Source organism: Melanerpes formicivorus, unplaced genomic scaffold, assembly GCF_026170545.1.
Source record: "Melanerpes formicivorus ecotype bairdi unplaced genomic scaffold, bMelFor1.0.p_v2 SCAF_8, whole genome shotgun sequence".
Classification (NCBI taxonomy): Eukaryota; Metazoa; Chordata; class Aves; order Piciformes; family Picidae; genus Melanerpes; species Melanerpes formicivorus.
The window spans coordinates 19,478,260-19,496,211 of NW_027142360.1; the positions used below are offsets into that span (position 1 = coordinate 19,478,260).

At 57.4% G+C, this 17,952-nt stretch overlaps 1 protein-coding gene and 1 long non-coding RNA gene across 2 annotated transcripts; one reads left to right on the top strand and one right to left on the bottom strand.

Moving 5' to 3' along the window:
* Window positions 1-3,465: 3,465 nt before the first annotated feature.
* Window positions 3,466-5,514, bottom strand: LOC137442737 (uncharacterized). The gene is made up of 3 exons (XR_010987762.1): window positions 5,352-5,514; window positions 4,689-4,863; window positions 3,466-4,004 (listed from the first exon to the last, which is right to left on the bottom strand). It is a non-coding gene; the product is annotated as an uncharacterized lncRNA (long non-coding RNA).
* A 3,420-nt stretch (window positions 5,515-8,934) lies between these two features.
* CDC42EP1 (CDC42 effector protein 1) lies at window positions 8,935-17,025 on the top strand. The gene is made up of 3 exons (XM_068142392.1): window positions 8,935-9,268; window positions 12,704-13,599; window positions 14,679-17,025. The coding sequence occupies exons 2-3, from the start codon at window positions 13,158-13,160 to the stop codon at window positions 15,455-15,457; spliced, it is 1,221 nt and encodes a 406-aa protein (XP_067998493.1). The 5' UTR covers window positions 8,935-9,268; window positions 12,704-13,157; the 3' UTR covers window positions 15,458-17,025.
* The last annotated feature ends 927 nt before the right edge of the window (window positions 17,026-17,952 follow it).

Below are 17,952 nucleotides of genomic sequence, written 5' to 3' on the forward strand. Positions count from 1 at the left end.
CTAGACAAGAGATGTCTTCTTCTCAAAGAAGATTCCACTGGACTACAGGCTCAGCAGCAGCCTCTGCTCAAAGCTAGCCAGCTGCCCAGACCAAGCATGTTTCACCATCTCCTACAAGCACTAACTTAGGATGCAGCAAAGACAAACCAGAAGGCAAACCCTGCCTGACATTTACAGAGCAGCTTCAACAGGAGGGAAAAGGAGATGCATAGAAGGAGAATGCCACTTCCACCTTCCCTTTCTCCCCAGGGAGATGATCAAAGTTCCCTGTGGCTCCTCTCCTGAGCCCTGGGCCACAAGCATGGCCCAGGATCTTTGGCAGCCAGTGGCCCAAAGAGTCTATCTTAGTCACTGTCAGGCTGAGACTGGCCAGGTGTTGATGGAGGAGAGGGAGAAGGAGGTGATACTGCCCCATACACCCATGATACTAAACATGTGCCATATCAGGGAAAGAGACAGTGTTCACGTGTTGAGGGAGGAGAATGATGCTCTTTCAGACCTACCAGCAAATTTACTCCATAAAGCAGCAAATGACATCAACTGAGACTCCCCAAAATCCCTTCTGCTACAACAACTGCAGATTTTAGGGCAAGAACTGGCAATGTGCTTGGGAAGGTGCATTGGCTTTGCAGCCTGTGGCACATCAAAGCTCCAACAGCAACTCTCAGAGGACAGATCTTGCTTCACCTGTGCACCAAGATTATGGTTTGGCTAAGAAAACTCAGCCTGATGGGTTGCTAGCTGCAGGAATTCCTGGCTGCTCCAGGGAGGGCAGTGCAACTGCAAGAGGGGGAGGCATGATAAGACTTCAGTGGGGTTTCAGTAGGCCAGGACCTTTTCCCCCTGGCTAGACAGCAAATCCATTCAAGACTTAGACAGGAAAAAGAGCTGAGCTTATGCTAATGGGGTAAAGCCTCTATGGAGAAAGCAAAGAACAGGCAAGTGCCACCAGCACTTGTAACACTGCTCTGGTGCCATAGGGTGGCACCACACCACCACCCAACCCACCCACCAGGAGGTGGCTGGGCAAAGACCAAAAGGTTTGCTGGAGCCCTTACGAAGGGAAAGATGTGGGGAGCCAAGGGCTGTGCCTATTGCTGCCATGCAGACCTGCCAGGGCTTCTTGTTTCTGATTGCTGAGGCCTTCACAAGCCTTTCTACTCCAAAGATGCTAAGTTCCACCAACATGTACCCATTTCCTTCCACCACTGCCCTGACCTACACTAGGCTCCGCTATTCTCATCCTGCAGCTGATGGGAGACTACTGGCTGCACTGAACCAGGCACAGACTGACCTGCAGGACAGCAAAAGAGCCATAACTCCCCTCTGCTCCCATTAAATGCCATCTAAGGGGTGTGCTTCAGGGCACCTATCAGAGACAGGTCTGCACAGAGCACCCCTTAACCCACATGCAGCTTGGGCCAAGGACTACAAACCAAAGCTGAACTTAGTATAGATATGACCTAAGCCAGAGCTGTTAGGTGCCAGAGGTGAAGGCAAGAGCACAACATTTTGGCCCTCATCTCTTTCTGTGCATACCACACCAGATGCTCCACAGGATATGACCCTAGATAATGTGGGAGGTCTTGAAGCCCTTCTGCCTGCTGCATGGGATCTGTGCTGGAGCCATTGTGTGATGTGTAACCTTCCCCTAAGCACTCCTCCATGCCTGGCATTACCAGAGCTCCCCATTCACATGTCCCCAAAGCCAATAAACCCAGCTACCTCCTCATCTTGGCCTGAGCAGCTGTTTGTCCTTCAGACTGTCCCACAGAGGCCAACATCAGCCAAAGTCAGAGACAACCATGGGAGGAATCCTGCCTGGCATGCAGCAGGAGCCATGCCTCACTTCCCAGGGAGCCAAATGCAGCCTCTGCGCTAGACCAGACCTTCACAAGCCTCAGGAACATCATCCCAGCCCCCTGGGAGCTGGATGCCCATTTCCCCTGGGAAGAATTCATGCCCTGCCCCAGGGATGCAATCTGCAGGCAGAGCGCCACAGGCAGATGCTAGCTGGAGCCTACCCAAGAACAACGAGCTGTCCAAGCCCTTTCCCTTTCTTGGGGGTCTGGTAGTCACATAAACAGGAAAAGCCTGGCCTTCTCCTCCCCCTTCCACAGTTCTGCATCACTCCCCTCCCGCGGGCGCCGCTCAGTACAGACCCCAGCAGCGCTGGGCTGCTTGGCCCCCACGGGAGGAGCTGCCGGCTGGCCCCTGACCTCCAGGCTCCGCATTTCCTCTGGCAGCCGAGGAGAGAGACGAGGCCCCTTCTTCCAGACGCTTGGGCTGCGTGTAAAGGGGCCTCTGCAGGCCTGCCTGGGACGGGGAGGGAGGGTCGTGGTGGTCCTTTGCCAGCAGCCCGAGGTCTGAGAAGGCAAAGATGCCAGAGCTGCCCTGGGAGAGGTGGGAGAGTCGCCAGGACTGGGAGCCTGCAGCTGAAATGACAGGGCGGGGACCACGATCCCGCCCCGGCCCTCCAGCCATCCCTCCAAACCCTTCTTTATCTCCTGGCACTTGTGTTTTAAGGCTTTGTGGCATTCCCTCCTAAAACCAGAGACAGCCACGCCGGGTTGGGAAGTGGAGCTGGTGCCTGCAGGAGATGGGCGCAGCTCCTCCAGCTCACACAGTCACCCTTGCAGAGCCCAGTACTCTTAACTCTCAGCCCATCCCAAGATGAAAAAGCTGGGACTAGTTCCTAGGAGGGTGTTGCCTCTTCCTCTACGGTCCCTCTAAGGACAAGCAAGCTTAAACAGACATTCCCTACCCCTTTGCATATCTCCCATGGGTCACCACAGGGAGCAGGCCTGGGACATTCAGAAGGGAGCAGGGAAAAGATCTAAGCCTTGCTTGGAGGCATTTGGCTTGAGAGGCAGATCCCGACCCCCAGGGTCCGTGCTTGAGCTCTGTGTCAGCCCTGGCTTGTAAGAGCCCAGGATGATGGCCAGATGTGATGCCCACTCTTCACAGTCTGGCAGGAGGTGCTGGATGCCTGGGGAGAGCGGGGATGGGGAATGGCATCCCGGATGGAAACCTCTGGCATGCCTTTGCACTGATCTCCTCTCTGCCCTGGAATGCGCCTGCCAGCAGCATGTGGGAAAGTGGAATCAGCAGAGACCTTGGATGTGTCAGCAACCCCGGCTGAGTAAACAAGAGGAACCCTGGCAAGCATTCAGCCCCAAGCATTCTTCAAAAATGGGGGCTGGAGGTGGGAGGTTCTTCTGTCCCCTCCTTGCTCAACCCCTGACAAATATCTCCTCATCTCCCCCCTGGCTCAGGTGCTAATGCCACCTCTTCTCACCTCTGCCAGGTCTGGAGAAGCATGGGGAGAGACTCTCCCTGAGGTGTTTCCAGCACCCAGCTGCTAGAACTAACATCCCAGGAGGAAAAGGTCCCTAGGAGGGACACTGCCACAAAAGGAGGGTCCAGAGAAGAAAGAAGCAGGATAAAAGTATTTATCACACACACACCCCCCTGCCACACACACCCATCCATGCCCCTTGGCCATCTCCCAGACAGCAGGGAGCACAGAGCATGGAGAAAGCTTCCCACCAGCAGTGCTGGCACTGCCTCATTGAGGGACAGAGGATCGATACAACTCCCAAATAAATTCCTTGCTAGCCCCAGCTGGGGACATTCCCACCAGGGCACGCCAGCCCCAGCCACCCTCCCTGCAAGTTTCACAGGTTCAAAGAGAGGCTGCAACACAAGAGATTGGAGACATGCTCCCATTGCCTTTTGCATTGCCTGCTTCTCATCCCCTCCCTGGGCACTGGAGCCTGGTTTAGGGTCTGGGGGAGAGAGAAGGGCTGGAGAAGGTCCCTCATGCCCCACCAGTGGAAACCCTTCATCTCCTGGGGGGCAGGCTCCCGCGGCGGCAGTGCTGGGAGGCTGCGCCTGCATTCTGGCCATCGTCCCGCGTCCCCTATCGCTCCTCGGCAGGCGCAGACTCCCGGAGAATGAGCCATTGTTCCGCGGCCCCGCGGCCTCTTCCTGTCCCCGTAGGGCTACGAGACAAACAAAAGCAGAGCCAGACGCTGTGGGGAGGAGGCTGGGCCTGCTCCCCTCCTCCAGATCCCGCAGCAACCCCGCAGGCAAGCAGACAGACGGATGCCCGCCTTGGGGGAATGGGCAGGGACACCCCTATTTTTAGCTGCCTCTGCATCCCCACCCCCTTCCTTCCGTGGGCCAAAAATACGTGGCCTGGATGGACAGGCAAAATCACTACGATAAAAGAGTTGTCCAGGCTTTATGTCCAACCACTCCCCTGGTTTTCACCTCCTCCCTTTGACCAGGACAGGTTCCTCACGCGAGCTCTCCCTCTTCAACTGTGGATTACTTATCTCTTCATCTCCATCCCTCATCCCCTACATCCCCATATCCTCTCTCTGCACATCACACCCTTCCTCATCCCTGACTTTCACTCCCTGCCTGCTCCATGGATGCATTCCCCATCCCTTGTTGGTCCCCATTTCCATGCCACACCAACCTTGGGGACCTACTCCCTTCTCTTGAGATCCTCCAGCTCCTTCTTTCCCCACCTTCCCTCACCTGCTTAGGCAATTCACCTCCAAAGGGCTCTTTCATCCCACAGCCTCCCCAGTTTCCTGCTCCTCATCCCCATCCCCTATGCACCTTTCTTCCCACCTGCAGCCCTTCTACCCTCACCATCACCCCGTTTCTCTCCTCACCCCAGCTCCCTTCAGCCTGCATAGGCTTTAAACTCCTGCTCTTCCTCTTTGTCCTGCCAAGGGGATGTATTTGGGATGGGGAAATCCAAGATGCTCCCCCCACACGGAAAGCTTCTTCTCCAAGCAGCAAACTGGTATCTGAGCCCTGCTGGTCCTTCCTGCACCCCCTTAAGGTCTGTGAAAAGGAACCGGAGAATCAAGTGGTGTTTAGGGGAGAGTTGCTCTGGGGAGACAGAATGCACATACATAAACATATATATATATATATATTTACATCTCCTTTCCCAGTGCCTGGAATCACAGAGGTGCTTCCAGGCCACAGGCAGCTGTTTCTGGACTGCTTCTCCTTTATGCAACATCCTCCCTCCCTCCCCTCCCAACAATTTCCAAACATCCCCCTCCCCCCCTTCCCTCTCCTCTGCCTCCAGGGGAAAGTTGGAGGGAGAGCACAGATCGGGGTCTGTCCCTCCCTCCATCCTCCCTCCCACAACACCCGCGAACACCCCCACAACAGCCGGCATCCCCGGCCGGCGAACAGGACCCACATACAAGAGGAAGCCGGGAAGGGTGGGAGGAGGAAGCAGGATGAAAACATTTTGGATAGGAGGAGATGGGCAGAGGGAGGGAGGCAGCCCACTGAAAAGTCTGGGAACTCATCCTTACCTCCTCCTGGGCTTTGGCAAACCCGGAAGCTTTGAGTTCCCAGCCCAGTTCCCAAGGGAAAAACAGCCCCACACACAAGCCCCTGTCTTTGCCAACCCCACAAATGGGACATACTCAATTCCATTTCTTCAGCCTCCTGCTGCTCCAGGGGAGGGGAGCAGGAGGGATCTGTGGGGGAAATTAGAAATGGGCTTTTAGAAAGAGTGATCCACCCTTTTCCATGGTGAGTGGCTCCAACCCAGTGCTGCCAGAGGAGAAGAACCTATGGGACATGAGAGATCCACTGCCCACAAAGCCAGAGCTGGCATCAGACCAGGGATGCTCTGGGCAAGACGCTGGGTGTTCCCCAGGGTGTCATTCCCTGCCACCACCCTGGCTTGCTCACCCTTAAAACCAGCTCTGCCTTCAGCTCATCCTCAGGGCAGAGAGACATAGGCTGGAGGTAGCACTGAAGGCTATGGGCTGGAGGAGGGAATAGGGACCCGACAGCAGCAGGTTGAGGGGGAGCTGGATGAGGTGGCGCCAGGGTACATGGTGGGGCAAGGAGCCCTAAGGACTTCCCTCCCCATGGCGGCAGGGGCCTGTGCCCCACCCTGCTGCCGGCAGTAATTCCCACACCCATGTGGTATGTGCCCTCCTGGCCACTGTTGAGGAGAATGGAAACATCTGGAAGTCACCCGCAAACAAGCAGCGCTCCCAGTTAACGAGGAAATATGAGCTGCAGACCCTGGGCAGCAAGAGGATATCTGCTTCTTGTGCACCGAGTGAGTGAGGCACCCCCTTCCCACCTCGCCCCCAGCTTGCCCTCCTTCCCCAGGAAATTTCCAGGGAAGGGCTCCAGGGGTGCTGCCCCATCCCTTCCCAGAGAAGGGGGGCAGGCAGGAAGGCAGTGAGCTTGAAGTGGCAGGGAATAGAAACTCAGGGGTGAGTGCCCTGTCCACAAACAGTTGCCCCCATCACCTTCCCTCAGCTCCCCACAGGTTCCTGGGAAAGAGAGAAGTGGGTTTTTATTTCCACAGAGGGGAGTCCTGTATCAGCCTCCTCTGAGCTGTTGTTGAGCTGCAAAACAAGAAGAGGGGAAGGACTGAGCACCTGGAGGTGCAGGGCAGAGACCTCAACCCCCTTTCCCCAAGCATCACTTCATCCCTCTTTACCACCTCATCACACTCAGTCACTCATAAGTCCTTGGCCCCATGCCTGGGGGAAGAAGACTGGGAAGAAGAGGGGACAATTTGCTCAGCCCCTCTTTGATGTTGGGTAATCAAAGCAAATCCTCAGCTGGGAAAGCTGCAGTGCCACTTGTCTGCTCCCATGATAAGCCCAGTGGCTTGTCTCTCTGTGATGGTGGCACTGGTCCCACTGCCTGTGGCACAGGGTTACAGGTGGAATGAAAGGCTGGGTGACTGAAGGTAAATGAGGTAGCTGGGCTGGGAGGGGTCCATATATTAGCTCCTGCCCAGGGCACCCATGGGTGGTACAGTGGTTCTGCAGCACCATCCAGCCCCATAGCCACCTCTCATTTATCAGCCAAGGTCAGTAAACAGGCTGGGAGGCAGGACCCTATGGATTTGCTTTCCAAGCAGCTGTGCATGAAAGAGAGAGTCTTGGGAGGGTGCAACCCCTGCTAGGGTACAGCTTGAGGGGCCACAACACCTCTGCTCATACCTAGGCAGCCAGAGGCCAGGATAGACACTGAGTCCTGGAGCTGGCACATACCCTGGAGGTCTCCAAAGCACTTCAGTGTCAGCTCCAGAAGGACAAAAGTCACAGCCCTGCTGGCATGGCTGCAAGACCACAAGGTTTGAGGAGGGGGACTGAGAAGGGGGGATTTCCAGCTGCTTTCCTGGAAACAGAGCCCATCCTGGCCTGGAGCACAGAGATCTTTGTAATAGGGGCAAGGAGGAGGAGCAGTGGAGAGCCGGCCGCCCTGCGAGGAGCTGAATGTGGCTCCTGTCCCATCTGGAAGAGATTTGTTCTGCATTCCCTGGCGGAGCGGCTGCCGTCGCTTGGGCTCTGCTCCCTGCCACAGCCCCTGCTGCAGGGCATGGGGGTGAGGGGAGTGAGCAGGAGACCCTCATGCTGGGAGGAGATGAGCTGGTAGGCCATGAAGAGGGAGGACACTCAAATAAAGGGTATTTTCCTGCCTCTCCTACCACCCTCACTGGCTTCCTCTGGGATGGAAGAGAGAAGAGATGCCTACTGTACCTCTGGCAAGCAGGGAGGGTGCAGGACATGGTTTCTCTTCCTTTGCTGATGGCACAGCTCATTCCCCCTCAGACCCAAGCTCCTGCCTCCTTCCAAAACATAAACCCACTTAGAAGCACCACCAAAATTCCAAGTGCATGCACGCTGGGTTCCTAATGCAGAAGACATCCACAGAAGGCAGAAAACCCAACTATCACATTCCACAGAGAAGAAGAATAGAATAGAATAGAATAGAATAGAATAGAATAGAATAGAATAGAATAGAATAGAATAGAATAGAATAGACCAGACCAGACCAGGTTGGAAAAGACCTTCAAGATCATCAAGTCCAAACTATCACCCAACACCATCTAGTCAACTAAACCATGGCACCAAGTGCCTCATCCAGAGGCTGAGATGGTGCCAAAACCCTACTGCTGCTTAGCAAATCTCTGAGCAATGAGATGCTTCCTCCCAGGCACCTTAGCGTGAGCCAGCTGAGCCTAGTGAGAGGCCAGGCTCCATTTTGACATCCATTCTGCAGACATCTTGTCGTCCCTTCAGCCAGGCCCTGCTTAACCCCAACAAGTCTCATCTCGCCTTCACCAGCAGAGACACCTCCCTTCTCCTCCACGGAGCCATGAATAAGTGCTTAAGTACTGGCCAAGTGCTCCCCAGCAGAGCCACCAAGTGTCACCTGGAGGTCATGAGGATCAGGGATGGCACTGATGACACTGTGCCCACTAGCAAGTTGTCCCTCACTGGCACTGATAGGATCTTCTACTCAGTAACCATCAAGGATCAAAGCACAATTCCAGAGGGATGCGGTGTCCCATGTGTGTCCCATGCGTGGGCAGAAACCCTCCCTGGTGCCACCAAGGAGCATCTCCTTGAATGTACCCACTGCCACCCCCTCACCCTGGTGTGACTCACTGCCACTGGTATGATGATTGTCCTGGCCCCATAACTCTTGTCCTGACCCCCTAGCCAACAGGGTCCACGCAGCCTTCAGGAAAGCTGTTATCCTGCTGAGACTCAACCCAATGCTACCCACAGGTCCCAGAACGACCACTCAGAGCTCATTTGTCTTTGGCAGCACTACACCATGGGCACTGGGGACTTCCTACCCCACATGGGATAGGACGACCCTATGTGATACCTGAGGGGTCTTTCACATACAGAGGGGGCAAACTCCTTTCCTTTGCCCCCCAGCCAGGTTCCCCTAACCAGGTTAGTCAGCCCAGTAGGTGTGGGCTTCCCCCTTCCCCCAGATCCACTGAAGCAGGCGCCCAGGAGCCGGAGGCAGCCGATGCCGGAGGACGGGAAATGGCACTGGGGAAGTGGGGAGGAGGAGGGGAGCGGCAGAGAAGTTCCTGAAGTTTTCTGTCCTGGATAGCTGGAATAAATCTCATTTTCTCTGGTCTCCTTGCTGAGGCGAGGATTGGCTCGGCAGCGCCGCAGCCCGCCCTCCTCCTTCCCACGTCCCCTCCCCGAAGCTTCGCTCCCTCTCTCCCGTGGCATCGGGGCGTCAGCCTGGGAGAGCCAGCCTTGGGGGGACAGCCGTGGGGAAAGGGAGGGGGGCATGCCTCCCCTTTCTCCCCACCTCTGCTCCGGGATGCAGCGCTGGTGACCCTCGAAGCAAGTTCCAGGAGCCCACAGGGAGTGTCTCCCAACTTTTCGGCTGCAGGACGAGGAGAGAAGGGGAAAAAAAAAAAAGCTCTGGTTCGGAAGAGGTAAATCCTGAAAGTTTTGATTCCTCAGTTTGTAGAGCTGGGAGAGGCAGTTCGGGAGCAGAAGGGAAAGGGTGGAGAGGGTGGTCAAAGAGGGGAGAAGCAGAAAGGGTGGCAAAGAGATGGAGCCGGGAAGGATGGTGAAAAAGAAAGGGAGAAGAAGGCAGGAATGCAACAGGAAACCGAGAGGAAGGAAAGCGGCAGCAAGGAGAGGAGAAATGGGCCAGGAAGGGAAGCCAGGAAATGAGATGAGGAGGGGGTCCCAAGGATAGGGGAAGGTGACACCCCCTCCCGCAGCCCGCTCTGGATACCTCTCGAAGCCCCACAGGCTCTCAGCACCTCGATTTGGGAAGTTTGGGGGAAGAAAGAGACACTTTTGGGGAAGAGAGCAGGGAGAGGATGGCTGGAAACTGCCTGCCTTTGGAGCCCCAGCTTCCCTCAAGCTCCCACTGCTTCTGCTTGGAAAAACACCCTGGGTGAAGGCTGAGATACAACTACATTTATAGAGCAGCCAGCAGCACAGGGGTCAGCCGCAGGCTTGTCCGCCTACTGCCCGGCACTGCTCCAGGGCAGCTGGAAGAGGCCCGGCCCATCCAGCCGAGCCCCTTTCTCCCTTCCCCAAAACCCCTGCCGCTGCCAGCTTTCCCCATCCCAGAACGGTGACCCAACAGGGGAGCCCCTGCCTCCCTTCCTCTGGAGAAAGGGAGGGGTTTGGGCACTTTGGCAGGCTAGGAAAGCCTTCCTGGCCGCCCACAGCCATTTCCATCTGCTCTTCCCCGTGTTGAGACCACCCCAAACGTTTCCTCGCCCCCTTGGAGTATGTCCCCTTGCGGGTGGGGAGGGGGGGAGGAGTGTAAGGAGAGGAGGAGGAGGAAAGAGGCTGATTTCAGCAGCTCCAGCCAACTAGACATCTGGATTATTCCCCCCCCCCCTCCCCCCCTTTCTGGTTTCCGCTCTTCCCAGCAAGCAGAACAGCTCTGGCCATTTCTGGCGAGTGGAAAACCAGTGGAAACCAGCTGAACTCAGGGGGGAAACAGGGGAGGCCAGGCTGCCAGGAGGAGGTGCCAGCAGTTGGTCTTTGAGGGCAGGGGGCTTCCCAGAGGAGGCAATGAGGGAAGCAGGGAGAGGATGCCAGGGAAGGGGAGGTTAGGTTGGGGTGGACTGCAGGCTTGCTGTGCCAGGGGCTGGTGAAAGCACTGGGCTGACAGATGGAAGCAGCATCTGGGCAGCTGGATGGCCAGACTGGGTGCCCCCTTGCCCAATGGAGGAGAGGAGAGTGCACAGATCACCCTTTGCCCACAGAATCACGAGTTTGCTCAGTGTGGAGGAGTCCTCTTGGGCAGAGGGGAGGGTTCAAAGGGGCAGAGTGGACAGAGAGCTGCAGCAGGCAAAGAAGAAAGGAATAAAAAATGGGAGATTGAAAGGAGAAAAAGCCCAACAGGCCTGCCAGAAACCTGCCATCCAGGTAGGGTTGGGCACCAGCTGCCCTGCCTCCCTTCTCTCCCAGTGCCTGCTGCTTGCCAGCAGGCAAGGACAGCCGGAGGCCAGGAGCTGCTGGCTTGTGTCCCAGGGGTGGCTATGGGACAGGGAAGGAGAAACACTTTCCGTCTCTGAGCTCCTCATTCCAGGCAGGGAGCAAGGGGATGCTCAAGTCCCACATCCCCCCTTCCCTTCCCTTGCCTTCCCATCCCATCCCCAGAGTGATGTCAGCCCTTGCCCCTAGAAGGGGTCTGCAGGCCAGCTCTGCTGTGCATGGGACCCTGGGGGCAAGGGGAGTGTCCCACCCCTCAGAGGAGCCCTGCCTGACGCAGCACATGCTGAAGGGCACAGTCCACACTTTGGGTTTCTCAGGGGCTCCAATGTGAAGTGAGAAAGGAAAACTAGAGGGCTGTAACTCACCTAATACTCTCTCCTGGGGTCATGTGCCTTCCTGGAGGCCAGGAGGACAGTTAAAATCTGGAGTCCTATCTTTTTCCCCGTGGTCCTGAGAACCCCATTGTGCTGCAGGGACCAACCCAATGGTTTTCTTGCACTCCAGGAGAGCCCTGACCCAGTAGCTATGGATGAACTTCTGACAGAGAGAGGAAATTACTCCCCAGTTGTCCTCTCACTCCAAATCTGCCACGTGCTTGGCCCATTCTGGCCGCAAGGCAGCACCACATGGCTTCCAAGAGCAGGAGGCATGGCCTGCAGGAACCAGGGAGCTAGAGGGGCAGCAGGAATTCAGCCTGCCACTGTCCCCGCTGCCACCGGCCACTGCCACCCACAGAGGCAGCCAATGGTGCTGGGAACTGCCAGGGGAGGTTTGTTTTCCCTTCCCAGGGCATTAACCCCTGGCAGATAAGAGGGGCCCTGGGTGAACAAACAAGGCCAGGGCAAGGGAAAAAAAACATGCAGCTAGCCAGGAACCAGGGCTTCCCCTCTTCAGAGGCTTGGCCACCCTGGTACTGCCTGGCTGCTCCACAGTGACCCAGGGACAGGTAAGAGAGGCAGGCAGAGACGGACAGAGCCATGCAGCAATGAGGGTCACACAGCGACAAAGGGATGCAAGGCTTCTGTGTTCCCTCTTGGCAAGGTGTCCTCCACAGCTGGCCCTGCTGAAGGCACCCAGCCTATCCTGTTTCTGCAGCCCCTGAAAGGGGACTGAGTCCCAGGATGAACATGCCCTCAGGTGAGACCATTGATGCTCTGAGGTGCGCTGTGCCTTGAATCCTCTCTTTCCCCAACCCACCATCTCCCTCTTGCCACACATGTCAACAGAGGTACTGCTGATCTGACTGTCCTGCTGATCAAGGAGATCATGGCCCTGCGGTCGTGGCGCAGCCACTACCTCCCCACCTGCCTTCTCCTCTGACCGCGAACAACCACCTCCACTGCCATGCCTCAGGTTTCCCTGCCTGCTGCCCTCCCTGCGCCCCCAGCTCCCTGCTGTTCCAAAGAGTCTGCCCAGCCCCCAGGGACTCAGCCAGAAGAGGACAAACAAACCAATATACAAATATTGCATTTTGCCTCCCCACTGCTGCTCCTCCCCAAGGAGCACGCAGTCCCAAGGCCTCACCCTCTCCTCAAGGGCTCATCTGAATAGCATAAAGGAGGGAGAAGTTTCTCACTTCAGGAGCCTGGGCAGCTGGGCAGGTCACTGCTCTGGGAGGAGATGTTGCCTGGGAGGGAAATACTCAGCCTGCGCTGCTTCCCAGCTCCAGCAAAGCTGCTTTGCAGACAAGGGAAACTGAGGCACCCAAGGCAGGTCAGAGGGGTGAAGGAGACTCGGTTTTTTTGGGGAAAGCCTTTTTTAACTCCCCATGAGGAGGGACAGGCAAGGGGGACAACCATTGTTCAGGCACCACCTTTAACATCCCCAGCCAGGCCTGGAGATACAGTGAACATGGCTGGGAAGATCCTCTCCAAGAGCTTCACCATTCCTCTTCTCTCATGTAGGTGGCCAGCAAGGGGACCGAAGTGCTCGCCCTGCCAGCCCGCCCCAAGTTCCTCTCACCTCCTGCTCCACCCATGACCAGCTCCTACTCACCCAGCAGAGGTAGAAGGCAGTGGATTAAACCCTGAGCCTGCGGCCAGACACAGCTTCCAGGAGCCTGCATAGCACCGAGGGTGACCCCGGACACCCTCTGGGGACACTTCTGTACCATCGTCATCCTCGACACCGGGGACACACCCGCCGCAGGTGACTTCATGAGCACAGCATAGCGCACATAAGCAGGGGGACAGCGACCCATCTCACCTGCTGGAGGCCGAGCCGACCTAACCTGTTCCCCCAGCGGCATCCGAGCACGAGCCATGGGGATGTGAGAGGCCACCCGGGCGCTGGGAGCCCACCGAGGGCTGTTCCGGAGGCTTTCTGTCCAAAGGCAAGGGTCGTGGCGAGGGCTGCACCATGAGCCTGGGGAAGCTGCCGGTGCTCAGCTGGGTGTCAGGCTCCCACGGCAAGCGGCGGCTGAAGTCGGAGCTGACCCCAGACATGATCAGCCCTCCGCTGGGGGACTTCCGGCACACCATGCACGTGGGGCGCGGCGGGGACGTCTTCGGGGACACCTCCTTCCTCAGCAACCACGGCGGGGACGGCGCGGCCAAGCCCAACGGCTTCTTCGCCCGCACGCTGCGGCACGTCCGGCGCGCGCCGCTGCGGGGCCGCGGCAGCGTGGACCACACCTCGGCCTCGCCGGCCCCGCCGCCCGTCTCGCCCATCATCAAGAACGCCATCTCCCTGCCCCAGCTCAACGAGGCCACCTACGACGACGGCGGCGGCCGGACCATGACCAGCAAGTTCTCCTTCAAAAGCGCCTCCAACAGCTTCTCCAAAACGCACCAAGCCTACGGTAAGCAAAGCGGGAGCCAGAGGCTGGTGGTCAGGTGCCGCCCAGCCTCTACGGCCCTTCTCCAGCTCTCCATGCCTCAGTTTCCCAGCTAAGGGGCTTCAGAGTCTCAGCAGAGTCAGGACATTTACAAGTCTCCAGTCCTCCCAATCCCTGCGAGGAGGTAACTCTTAGCTTGCTGTCAATCGCAGTCCTGGCTCCTGCCACTGGAGGGTCTTTCCCCAGGGTGCTTCCTAAAAGCAGGGCATGGATGATTTCTCCTCCTCTCACTCCCCACACCCCCCACACAGCTGGCACCCTGTGTGGAGCAGTTGTAAGGGGGTGCCCCCTATCCCCTCCCAGCCCTATGCTTTCTCCATGAGCAGCGTCCCCAAGAAAGCCAAGAAGGTACTGGGACAGTAGGGCGATGCCCACACTAAGGTCATGAGGTCAAGGAGATCCATGGCATGGCCTTCTCCATGCGAGGTCAAAGAGATTCATGGCATGGCCTTCTCCATCTCCACACAGATTTTCTAACTCTGTCCCCCTGTTTCCATGTGCTCCTCAAGGGCTCCATCCTCCCCTTCCCCGATGAGCCCACATCCCTCTCTGCCAGACAAGGTCCAGGAGGGATCTGTGGAGGAGGGTTGTGGGAAGGATGGGGTGGGATGGGACAGCTAGGTGGCTCTTCTCCAGCCTCACAGCACTGAGCTGTGGCTTAGCTTTTCCCAGGGAGGAGGGGTCTGGATCAAAGGGTCTCGGAGGGATTGTGGCGGGGGGCCTTCACCGGCTAGGGGAGGACGCTGGGCTAAAAGGAAAGGCAAGCTGAGGCAATGCTGCCATCTCCTGGTCTCACCTCCCTGGCTCAGCCCCATCCAGCATCCTACCAAGCCCACCAGAGCTCACCTGGGGACCCTGCACTGTAACTCTGGGCTTTGGAGGTGTCCATACAGACACTGGCCTGCCCTTCAGAAGCCAGCCCCTCCAATGGAAGCATGATCTGTGTTACTTGTCCCCTGTCACCCTTTTCCCCTGCAGATGTAAGGTAGGCTTTCTCTTGTCTAGCTGTCCCCCTCTCACCAGCTGTCCCTTCTGCATCACAGGGCTAGAGTCTGGGTTTTGCACCATCCCTCGTGTCCCTCGCTCGGAAAAGGCCCAGGAGAGTGCCTTGCCCGGGGAAGAAGAGCTGAAGCAGTCAGACTCACTGCTGTCCTTCCGTCTGGATCTGGGGCCCTCCCTGATGAGCGAGCTCCTCCAGGTCATGAGCTTCTCCGAAACCAACGGAGGTGAGGCAAGAGAGGATGACTCAGACCTCCCATGTAGCGATGGGACCAAGGATGAGGTCCTTCTGGCCTCAGGTGAATCCCACGGAGAGGACAAGGCAAGCTTCAGCTTCTGGGAGCGCTCTGGGCAAAGCAGCCTGTCTGGGGCCAGCTCGTTGCCAGGACTGTCAGTCCATGCCAATGGAGAGGCGCACGCCATCGAGGACCCTGCCTGGGCTTCAGGGCCAGGGGCAGTGCCCAGAGGCACCACATGGCAGGGGCACTGGAATGACTGTACCATCGAGGCAGGAGAGTTTGACCGGGCAGCCCAGGTCCTGGCTCGTCACTACGGTGGCACCAGCACCCCACGGAGCTCGGAGAAGGGTGAGGGTCCCCGGCAGGCCCGGACACAGACCCCCTGGGAGAGCCCCAGCAGCAGCTCCTGGAGGTCACAAATGACAGGGGAGAGCCAGTCCTCTGAGGCCACCTGGAACCAAGGAGAAGAGGAGGAGGAGGAGGAAGCCAAGCTCTGTGGCCTGCAGGAAGGGTATGCCCGGGTGGGGCGCAGCAATTCCTTTGAGTATGCCGACGATGAGGAAGAGGATGAAGTCAAGGTGTGAACGGCCATCCCTCCCATCATGGCCTCCCACCAGAGGCACTGGTGCTGAGGTCTTTGCCTTCCTCCCTGTCCTTCACCCTAAGGCACTCCCCTTGTCAGGCTGGGGGCACTGGGGAGGCTGGAGTGGGACAGGAGGAGACCTCCTAGGAGTCTGCCTGGGGCTGGCCAGGCTGCTGCAGAGGGCCAGGGAGGGTTGTGTATTGCAGCTCCGGGCACCACGTCCCCTCCCTGTCCTCACTGCCATTAGAAGTCAAAGGCACTTTCCCACGTGCCAAAGAAACCCCAAACCCCTTCCTACCCCATATGCATCCCCCTGGCACCCTGTCTCACATCCCTCAGGCTGTCCAAGCACCTGTGCTGCCCTCCCACTGAAGCCCCCAGCCACCCCTTTTTCCAGCAGAGGTGCCCTCCCAGATACTACCACCGACAGCTCTGGCACATAGGGGATGGGAGCCTCAGCAGCTCCAGTTAGTGCAAGACCTCCCCACACAGGACATTATCTACCAGGGTAGGTCATCTGGAGGCTTAAGGAGCAGGCAAACCCCACAGAGCTGAGCTTTCTCATTTCCCTTCCAAAAAAGAGCCACGAACTCAGTGTGCAGAAGGTGAGAGCCCCCAAAGATAATCGCAGGGGCCTTTTCACTTGCTTCCTACTGCTGAGCATCACCTAGGATGGCTCCTTTTCCAACCTCCAGCACCAACCCCTCACAGCAGGGACAGCAGCAAACTCTTGGCTAGCTGGAGGCAAAGGTGAAGTTGTTAGGTCACCAAATTCTGCACCTCAGGTCCTAAAACTCCCTTCCTTTCCCCTGCCTCAGGAAAAGGGGACTCTGCAGCTATTCAGGCTGTGACACCTTTCCTCCATCCCACCCCCTCACCCTATTCCCCACAAGCACACCCCTTTCCAGTGCACCCCTTCCCAGGGGTACCATTGAGGGACAACTAATCCCCCCCTCACGGAGCAGCCATGGGCCACCCTGGAACGAACTGCCCCCCACGCTGCCCCCCACACTGCCCCACGTGCAGAGTGGCCCTCACAGAAGAGCCTTTGTGCCACAGGGCAGAGCAAGATGCTCGGGGGCTGAGGTCACTGCAGGGACCTTCACAGGACCCCCCCTTGTTCTCTGGGACAGAGGGGGTGTATGACAGGGGGGTGCAGTGCCAGGACATGGCTGCAGGGCTCTGCTCCCACACAGCTCAGCCACTGCCCGGCTGCTTCTGGCAGGGAGCTCCTCAGGGCAGAATAAAGAGGCTCTGGTTTGCACGTGTGTTGTGCACGGGAGTGCCACTCAAGGGCAAACCCCTCTCCCCCTGCCTCCTCGGGCAGCTGTCTCATGCTGTCCAGCAGCAGCAGCAAGCTGGGACAGGCAGCAGCTTCAAGGAGTCCCCAGCTCTGGCCACTGACACCCAGCAGGATCAGCTCTCAGGACAAGTTCCCCCTGCCCTCCGCTTCCCAGCCCGTAACACAAGCTCCAGACCAAAGAGCCCTATCCATGGAATATCCTTTCTGCCTTCACTCTGTATCCCATGCACTTATTATTGTCCTTATTAAAAATGTTTTGATAATAACTTCTCCTCTGGTTCCCCACCTTCAGCTGCACTGACCTTAGCATCTTCCTTGCTATGTCTGCTGCTGCTCCATTCTCGGCAGGACTGTCCATCACCTCTGGGATCCCTAGATCCCAGTGCTTTGCCACTCACTGTGGCTAATACCCAAAGCAACCTCCTATCCACCAGGCCCTGCACAGCACGCAGGAGACTGCAAAGCTTCAGCCTGGCAACAATTCATTTGCAGCCCGAAGCAGGGTACCCTTCCCAAAGGTGGCTTGGCTAAAGCCCTTCCAGCCCATCACACACCTTCTGCCTGTGCAAAGCCCCACAGTGCCAACCTGCACAAGTCCCACAGGCTGGACAGTGAGGAAACAGAGAGGGAAGGCAGAGGCACTGCCACCATGCCTTGAACTGGGCTCTCCATAAGATGCTGCTCTACTCTGCTTTCCTCCTCCGCACCTTAAGGTGCCTCAATGTTTGCTGTCACACACTGGTCTCACTCAAGCCTGATGAGACACTTTTTAATGGGAGCAGCAGCACTTGATAATCAGCACTAATTGCCTGTAGTCCCATGCAAGGGACACAGACTGGGAGGTGCTGAGCCACCTAAACCAGCCCAAATCACATCCTGCCTCCCCACTGCCTTCCCCTACCTCACTTTCACTGAGTAGGGATTGGTGTGGAAATGTCAGAGTAATGGGTAACCCAGCTGGAATGTACCAGCAGATAAGTGAGGTGAGATAAGGGGGAATGTCAGAGGAGACAACTCCTTATCCCTGGCAGGAATGCTGGCTCAGGGGCACACCTGTGCTGTCTTCCTCATGCCACCCCTTCGGGTGATACCGCTCCCATGGGAGAGCAAGGCACCAATTCCTCCTGCCTGCTGGCTGGGAGAGCAGCCAAGAGGAACCCACCAAACCCATATCCTGAGATTACCAAACCTAA

Excerpts from the sequence above, each read along its gene's own strand:
- CDC42EP1 (XM_068142392.1), top strand. The coding sequence starts at position 13,158 with ATGAGCCTGGGGAAGCTGCCGGTGCTCAGCTGGGTGTCAGGCTCCCAC. Across the intron at positions 13,600-14,678 it reads CAAAACGCACCAAGCCTACG|GGCTAGAGTCTGGGTTTTGC; the intron begins GTAAGCAAAGCG and ends TCTGCATCACAG.